This window comes from Electrophorus electricus, chromosome 24 (assembly GCF_013358815.1).
Source record: "Electrophorus electricus isolate fEleEle1 chromosome 24, fEleEle1.pri, whole genome shotgun sequence".
Classification (NCBI taxonomy): Eukaryota; Metazoa; Chordata; class Actinopteri; order Gymnotiformes; family Gymnotidae; genus Electrophorus; species Electrophorus electricus.
In genome coordinates, this window is record NC_049558.1 from 10,249,092 (window position 1) to 10,257,444 (window position 8,353).

The 8,353-nt window shown below is 47.4% G+C and overlaps 2 protein-coding genes across 5 annotated transcripts in view; one reads left to right on the plus strand and one right to left on the minus strand.

Moving 5' to 3' along the window:
- Positions 1 to 5,021, minus strand: part of b4galt5 (UDP-Gal:betaGlcNAc beta 1,4- galactosyltransferase, polypeptide 5) — a 34,726-nt gene extending 29,705 nt beyond the window's left edge. The window contains exon 1 of the mRNA XM_027024523.2: positions 4,207 to 5,021. Within this exon, the coding sequence (XP_026880324.2) occupies positions 4,207 to 4,315 (109 nt within the window). The 5' untranslated portion in view covers positions 4,316 to 5,021. The remainder of the gene's footprint in view (positions 1 to 4,206) is intronic.
- A 1,439-nt stretch (positions 5,022 to 6,460) lies between these two features.
- The window catches only part of slc9a8 (solute carrier family 9 member 8), a 20,669-nt gene continuing 18,776 nt past the window's right edge, over positions 6,461 to 8,353 (plus strand). For all 4 annotated transcript variants that reach the window (XM_027024521.2, XM_027024520.2, XM_027024519.2 and 1 more), the window contains exons 1-2: positions 6,461 to 6,749; positions 7,419 to 7,597. In XM_027024521.2, coding sequence (XP_026880322.1) covers positions 6,529 to 6,749; positions 7,419 to 7,597 — 400 coding nt within the window. In that variant the 5' untranslated portion in view covers positions 6,461 to 6,528. The remainder of the gene's footprint in view (positions 6,750 to 7,418; positions 7,598 to 8,353) is intronic.

Consider the following 8,353-nt stretch of genomic DNA (forward strand, 5'->3'; position numbering starts at 1 on the left):
AGGACGGCGTCTGCCGCGCGCCTGGTCCACGACAGAGACTCTCAGGACGGCGTCTGCCGCGCGCCTGGTCCACGACAGAGACTCTCAGGACGGCGTCTGCCGCGCGCCTGGTCCACGACAGAGACTCTCAGGACGGCGTCTGCCGCGCGCCTGGTCCAGGACAGAGACTCTCAGGACGGCGTCTGCCGCGCGCCTGGTCCAGGACAGAGACTCTCAGGACGGCGTCTGCCGCGCGCCTGGTCCAGGACAGAGACTCTCAGGACGGCGTCTGCCGCGCGCCTGGTCCACGACAGAGACTCTCAGGACGGCGTCTGCCGCGCGCCTGGTCCACGACAGAGACTCTCAGGACGGCGTCTGCCGCGCGCCTGGTCCACGACAGAGACTCTCAGGACGGCGTCTGCCGCGCGCCTGGTCCACGACAGAGACTCTCAGGACGGCGTCTGCCGCGCGCCTGGTCCACGACAGAGACTCTCAGGACGGCGTCTGCCGCGCGCCTGGTCCACGACAGAGACTCTCAGGACGGCGTCTGCCGCGCGCCTGGTCCAGGACAGAGACTCTCAGGACGGCGTCTGCCGCGCGCCTGGTCCAGGACAGAGACTCTCAGGACAGTGTCCGCCACGCGCCTGGTCCAGGACAGAGACTCTCAGGACAGTGTCTGCCACGCGCATGCTCCATGGCTTGAAATTTCCTCTGTCGACTCGACATTCAAGACCAATCACTTTGATTGATATGGGCTTTATTGATACAGGCTGGTGGATCGCTCTCAAAGTGCAACCACAGCACAATACACTCAGATGGTTTCTGGAGGCAGGTCACATCAGTACAGCAGAGGCACACAGCATCAAATACTGTGGTTTGGGTTTTTTTGGGTATTTTCGCTCTATCCATTTCACTTCCCTCCCTCCATCCATCCATCCCTCCCTCTCTCTCTCTCTCTCTCTCCCCCTCCCTCTCTGGTGTCTGGTGTTTTTATTCGCTGATCATCTCTTTATTTTGGTAAACAAATGATCATGCAAAGTGATGATGGAATTGCTCTAAGTCACCATGCAAATGAGGACGTGAAAGTCTGGGACGTGCCGCACGTCTGTTCCAGGATCAGGGCTTGAGGGAGACATTCGTGCGGGGAGCAGAACAGCAGGGGCGGCACACCAGTAACCCGATCGTCTGTGCCTGAGGTTTACTGCATTTAGTTTTTGAGTTAGGGGCTTTTGAGAAGAGCTGAAAAAGCACTGTAAAATTACACGTGAGTCACAGTGGGGTGTGGGGGTGACCCCGTGTCTGTGTGTGTGTGTGTGTGTGTGTGTGTGTGTGTGTGTGTGTGTGTACGTACGTGTATGTAAAACACATTGTTAGAAGCTCATCATTATGAAGACTCTGGATTTTGCAAGATTTGACAGTGTCTAGCGACACCAGTTCAGTCAGTCCTGTACAGACTAGCACAGTGCAGAAGCAGCTCCCTTCTAAACCGTTTAACCTTCAGACTAAAACCAACCACCCTGCCTACTCTGCCCAACAACAAAGGTCATTTACCACCAATTACTTATTAATTAGGCACTAGCGTGTTCTTCCTACTAAACCTTCCTAGATGTACTTCCTAGAAAGGTGTGTGTGAGGTATGGGCCAGGCAGGCGGCGCCCAGACAACTGTGGAGGCAAGGTCATACTGACTTTATCACTGGCTGCTACTCAGCAAGACAGAAGAAACACCAGAGAGCGCAAACCTTTACTGACTGCAGGAGACAATAACATACCCCCCCTGTCTATCTCCTGTGTCCTGTCTCTCTCTCACCCTCTCAGATGACAAACATTACTCAGGAGTCAGAGGGAAGCATCAGAGTTCCCCTAGAGGTCTCCAATCGGATCCACCCCCATGTATGTATGTGTGTGTGTGTGTGCATGCCTATATACATCTGACTACACTTCAATGGTTTTACTCTTCCATACCTACCTCCTAAGGTATGAAGTAATATCCCTTGGGTTATTTGCAGATGAGGTAATGAGCGCGTGTGTGTGTGTGTACATGTGTATGTGACTTCTTCAGCTCTTATTCATCCATGAGTGGCTTTATTTCACCAATTTCACTGATTTCATTTCCTGCCCATACCCTCCAAAAGAAATCTACCCGTGAAGTGTAACACACACCCATTCAAGCCCACTCACAGGCACCTGACAACACACTGCTGCTTCCGGCCCATCTATAATTAATCCGGCACTCCTGGCCCATGGCTGAGCTCTAACCAGCGGCCTTGCTAGTGCGTCAAAGCGGCGCGAACACCAACATTGGAGAGGAGAGGAAAACTGAGCCTGGAGAGAGATTGTGCGTCATTACCACACACACTAAGACTAACAGACTAGGACCAACACAGACAGACTCCAGAAATCACCACTACCTATTTTGTACAGGTTTTCCAACATGTTGGTTGGAAATTAATTATAAGCGTCTTGTATCAGACATTCAGGGCTTTCAGGCTCTGTTCTCTGAAGCACAGCAGACAGACTGCCATTAATGGTAATAATCTCTAGATTAGACATATGAGTGTTTGTTTAATACCATAAAACAAACATTATTCATCTCCAAAGGTCAATTAGATTTCAGGTGTAAATTACACAGAGATAAAGGAACAGACAAAACCGGCAGATATTAACAGATAATAACAGGTAATAAGCACATGTATAAATAAATGAGTTTATTTTAGTACTTTAACCTCCTGTGCACTGGAACGGCCTTGAAGATAAATATTCTATACTGCTCTATACGGAGTGTTTAAAGGAAACAGGTCTGAGAAATGCCAGAAGCTTCAGAAGCCATATACATCATCATCATCATCATGTCCACAGAGTCTGCATCTTTCTAGCACTTCCAGTATGGGGGAGGAAGTGAATGCAACATCTGATAAAAACCACTAAAATCTACAGTACTACTAAACATTCAGTATGCCCTCAACTAGAAGGGTGTTTTTCACCAGTGGACCAGTGTGCTCTAAACTGGGAGGGTTTATTCACCAATTCATATGTTGCTATTTAAAAACCAGATTCATACCCTGGACACACACACACACACACACAACTCGCAGATGTTTAGGTCAGGTGTCCACATAATCCTGATAAATTGGATTGGATTCTTGGTATTCTTGGTATTCCAGGTTATTCCTGTTGAACTGTTCAAACTGGGAGCACTCCCTTGATTCACCTTCTGTTCCTGCAGTGTGTAGTAGCATGATAGGGCTTTGCTAAATGAGGAGTCTACCTGGTAGTAGGGACACCTGGACACCCCAAGAGATTAAATGTGAACCTGAACACTGCTGCATCAGCTGGTCAGCAGCTGCACTGCTGATTCTGCACCTCCTCAGACCAAAGCTACTCAACAAAGGCGTTATTGAAGAAGCAGAGGTTTCTCGGGAAAGCCCCGCCCCCTGTCCGTCCTAACCACAAATCACAATGAAATCATTAACGCCAGATGACAAAATAACAGCCCCAGAGAAACGATAGCGACAACTGCAGCAATAAAATGTAATGACCTTTGCATATGCACCCAAGGTTCCTAATCACAATTGCTCTGAAAACTTTAGACACGTTCATGTCTTAAGCCTGTGTTGGGATGATACAAGACATTAGGAGCAAAGGCAATATACCCGAATACTGAATCATGAGAAACCCGTTAAATTAAGGGCACGTGAGTACTGACGCAAGGAAACAGCACATTGTAAACTTGCCAGACTATGGATATCTATCGCGTGAGAAACCAGCTATTCAGAACGGAAGCCATCAGTGCACAGCTAAATACAGCTAAGGATTTGTTAGATACATTAAGATGAGCAGAGTCCAGCAATACAAGATTACAATTTACAATTGCAATTGCAGATTACAATTTAAAGCGAAATCGAGGCGAAAACACTGCTTTATGTTTTTACAATAATACGCAACTGCTCATGACATTCTCAGTTGAGTTGGTAAAAATAGCCTCGCGCCTGGAACCAAATAAGAAAACATGAATGGAATCAAACATTTGCGGCGCGTGAGCCATAACCTAGACAGGACACGGACGTGGTGGCTGCGCACGCTGCAGCACAGTCGGTGCACAGCTGCATGTAGGCCAGTCTGACTATCTGTCCACCACGAGCATCGCACACGAGACACGCATGTGTAGGCTGTCAAAGCGCACCGGATGTCTCACAGTTCCGCTACCCTGCCGAGATAGAGGACTCACCTATTCCAGGAGCCGAATAGATGAAGTAGAGTGCGGAGGTGGACAGGGAGAAGAGGAACAGAAGCCCGAGAAATGACCTTCTCCTAAACCTCAGGTGTGGCGGCATCATACGGCGAGATGGTCACGGACAACAAAACCTTTAAGACACGAAAGTTAATGGAGCGCGAACTACTCGATTTACGGATATGTCCCAGCTTCGGACGCGAGCAGCGAAGTCTTGGTGAGGAATCCTGAGGGCTCCTGGTGAGGAATCCTGAGGGTTCCTGGTGAGGCTCCTGGTGAGGGCTCCTTTTCGGGGTGAGGGCTGTGGTGAAGCGGCTGGAGTTCCCACAGCGCAGCACATAGGCAGGAACAGCGATGATAGAAGATTTAAATCAGTTTTTTAATCAACAAACAAATTGAAATGATATTCGCGCGGCCCTGTACGAATCAATAGTTCAGGTTCAGGTTCAGGTTGTCCATCGTGCTCGTCTCCTTGGAGAGCGGACAGTCGCAACACACCCGCTTGTGTGTGCTGAATGAACTGGAGCTTCCGTTTGCTCTCCGTAGGGTCCAGGCATCACGTGATTGGGTCTACAAATTACCACCAATCGCCTTTCAGTACGCCAAAAGACATTGCATAACACTCGAAACACAGGCTGTTGGAGAATAAACCGACAAAAGAATCAATCACAGGACGACATGCGTCTACAAGGAAATACAAATTGTTTTAATGTTCATCTTTATAAAAACTTTCATAGAATTATGAACTTACAGTTGTAAAAAATAGATAAACCCTTTGGGAACTATATGAATGGATCCTAAAATGTGCTTTAATTTTTATCCGTGAAATAAAAAAATTAAAATGTTACTATCTTACTGTTTTCACTCAACATAACACGCTGGCCAGCTTGATCTTTATCCTCATTTTCAGTGTTATTCCAGCAGAGATGGAAACATCCAAGCGTGAGAAAAATGTCTCCACCTCCTATGGTAATCCTCCTTTTAAATAAGCTTTTGTTGGTGTTTTACAGGAACCGGCAACTTCCGGCAACTGCAGGTAATTCCGAGGTGCCATCCTGTGCTGCTTTGAACTTCGTCTGGTCGTGTGCCGTTGCAAGGGTGTTTGATGGACAGCCACCCCTACAGAGTGGTGGCGATCGTCCATTGGTGACCGAGCCGGGGCAGTGCGCACTGCCCCACTCTTATATAGCTGCCATCAGGTTACACCTATCGGTCACGGCAATACCCGACGGCAATCAGCGCATGTTCAGTTAAGACTGCCATCATCATTTGTTATTGTGACTTAAACGAGGATCAGGCCACATTCAAAGTAATGTGGATAATCTCAGAGGAGATTTCTCATAACTACAAGTAATATTAAAGCAATTTCTACACTGATCAACCGCAGACATTCAATACAAAACCTAAATGTTTTTTGTTCTTCTTGGCGCAGACAGTGTAACACCATCGCATTCACTTTAAAATGTCAGAGACACAGTCTTGTTACATCTGGCCTCAGAAACACGACCAAAAGGGTTCAGCACGATTGATTTGTGGATAGATTGATTTGTGGAAAGCCCAGATGAGCTAATAGAGAAGTGAGAACTATATCAACAATATATTTCTCTTTGTTTCTTTATACAAAATCATTATGATGGGTGTAAATTGCACTTTGCAGTAATAATTTGATGTCCTTCTTGCAACAGCTGAATAAAGGCCTATAACAGGGTAATGCATTGTACTGAACATGCCAAGACAGCATTGGGGAAAGCAGGGGTCTGTTTGTAATCCACTGGTACCAAAAACTAATTACTATAAAGGAAATAATGATGCTTTTAACACTAACAAGGGGCTAAAACAGGGGCTAAAATGGCTAACTATGTGCGAACCACAACGCGCCTCGCCCTCCATGAATAGAGCTCATTTAGAGAATACTGGAGGATATTTGGTTCTAACAGTCTGCACACTTAATCCCCAGACCTCGTCTTTGAACTAGTCTCCCATTACGTCATGATGCAGGTGGATTTTGGGAAACGTAGTTTAGAAGACGCCTAATTCGCTATATATTAGCAGTCATTAACTAAAATGACATTACTATCGTACAATTATTAGCGTAAATATTGGATTTAGTGAAATGCAGCTCTGTGGACTACGGTTTTTCTAGTTTCTTTGAACTTACATTTTTCGATTGCTAATTATCTTACGAACTACAACTCCCTAACCTCCGAAGACAGAAAAGAGGTCATGACGCGATTTCAGAAACGACGTTTCAGCATGGCTGCAGGGGCAGTAGGTCGTGCAGGCTGCAGCATTTGAGCCGTCGCTGGTGTTGCTTTGAGGATGACAGCGCTGGGCAGTGGCGGCTTGGCCTGTGTGCTGCTCGTGTTTGCGGTCGTGTGGACAGTTGAGAGCGTCGACGAGCCGACAGCGCTCAGAAGAGATCAAGCTGAGGAGAAGCAGCTGGGAAACACCAAGGCCGCACACGTTCAACGAGCTCTAACAAACACCAGACGCGACCTGACAGACCAACACTCTGTGGACGGACGCGCGGAGCTTGTGAGGTATTTGCAGCTATGCTAGTCAGTTCGCTTCACTTAGTTTAGCTAAGCTAGTTGTCGGCCGCAGGCGAGGGTTAGCTGGCTAGCTAAGGGAGCTGCTTTGTGGACTGTGATCTCTTTGCATTGCCAGGATATTTCAGGGTGCAGACAGCTGATGTGAGTAGTAAGTGATTCGGTTTGTTAACCCCCTACTATTGAGGCCAATGGTGAATGTGTTTAGCTAGTTGGCGTAGCTAGCTCCGTGACTTAGCCAAGTGACCGTAACAGCTTTTAATAAGTCGCAGGCGCTAAGAATGAAAGGGTTCGCTTTTTCGGATATTTCATTCAGAGCTGAAACTGTTATTAGAGTTGGTAGTGCACAAGTAGAGCAGCGTTTTCCCGGCCCATACGTGGACTGGACAGTGTTGACTCCGGTTCTGGTAGCAGGACCACAGTACTTAAACATGAGGGTTATGGTACCCGTCATTAGACGTTAACTGGCGATGTCATTTGCATATCTAACCTGGAGATGTGTGCTTTTGCATATCTAACCCTCGCATCAACTCAGGAACCTGAATTCATTCTCGTTTTTTCATTTTCTGCTAGTCACTCAAACCTTATGCTTGCCCGTCCTGTTGTGTGTTTATTTAACTGTGTTTGCATTTAGTGGCGTTTTCTACCACCACTCTGTAGATTAAATACCACCACCAACGTCAGTAATGAGACGGTACACAGCACCACACCTGCTCCCAAGGCAACGACTGGGACCCCGCCGACGGTCAAGCCCATCTTACCGGTACACACAGGGGTCCAAGCCCAGGAGGAGGAGCAGTCCAGTGGAATGAGTATATTCTTCAGTCTGCTGGTTATTGGTACGTACAGGCCCGCCAAGCAAAGCACGGTACCCCACTGTGTGGTTCCGAGTAGCTACTTATCTGAGTAGTAATGCATCCAGAACCTGGAAAGGGACAGATTGTTTTGCAGGTTTATTCATCGATAGACAACGTCTGTTTACTAAAATATAGTGTGAATTATTGTGCAGCAGAGTGGCTTGGTGGTTAGCACGTCTGCATTTCAGTGCTAGGGTCTCCTTCCACAGTCCAGAAACGTGTAGGTTAGGCCAACTGGTCCTGATATGAGTGTGTCTGTCTGACTAGTGATGGACGGTGCTCTGTCCTTATGTGTGTGCGTGTGTGAGCGGCCATGTGTCTGCATGACCAGTGATGGACGGTGCTGTCCCGAGTGTTGTCCTCCCTGCACCTGACGCAAGCAAACAACGATTATTGTTTTACCCGTGGAGGTGCCTCGGGGGTAGAGAAAGATCTAATTGCATGGTCAGGATTTTGCTGAACTGTTCACCCAGTTGTTTATCTCCAGTCCACTATGTACTTAAGGTGATGATAATTGTTCACCTTCTCTGTGATGGTTCAGCGTCGCACACACACGTGGCCTGAGCATGGCCTCTAAAACAAAACTATTCCCAAAATACAGCTGTACCTCGTCCTTTGTTTGTACCAATTCCTCATCTAGATCCTCTCTGGTTTGTCACTTGGCCTGGCTAGCAACTGTCATATTCTGGTAGATACACTGGTGTGTTCAGTTCACTGTGCAGCTCTACTGCATTCTTG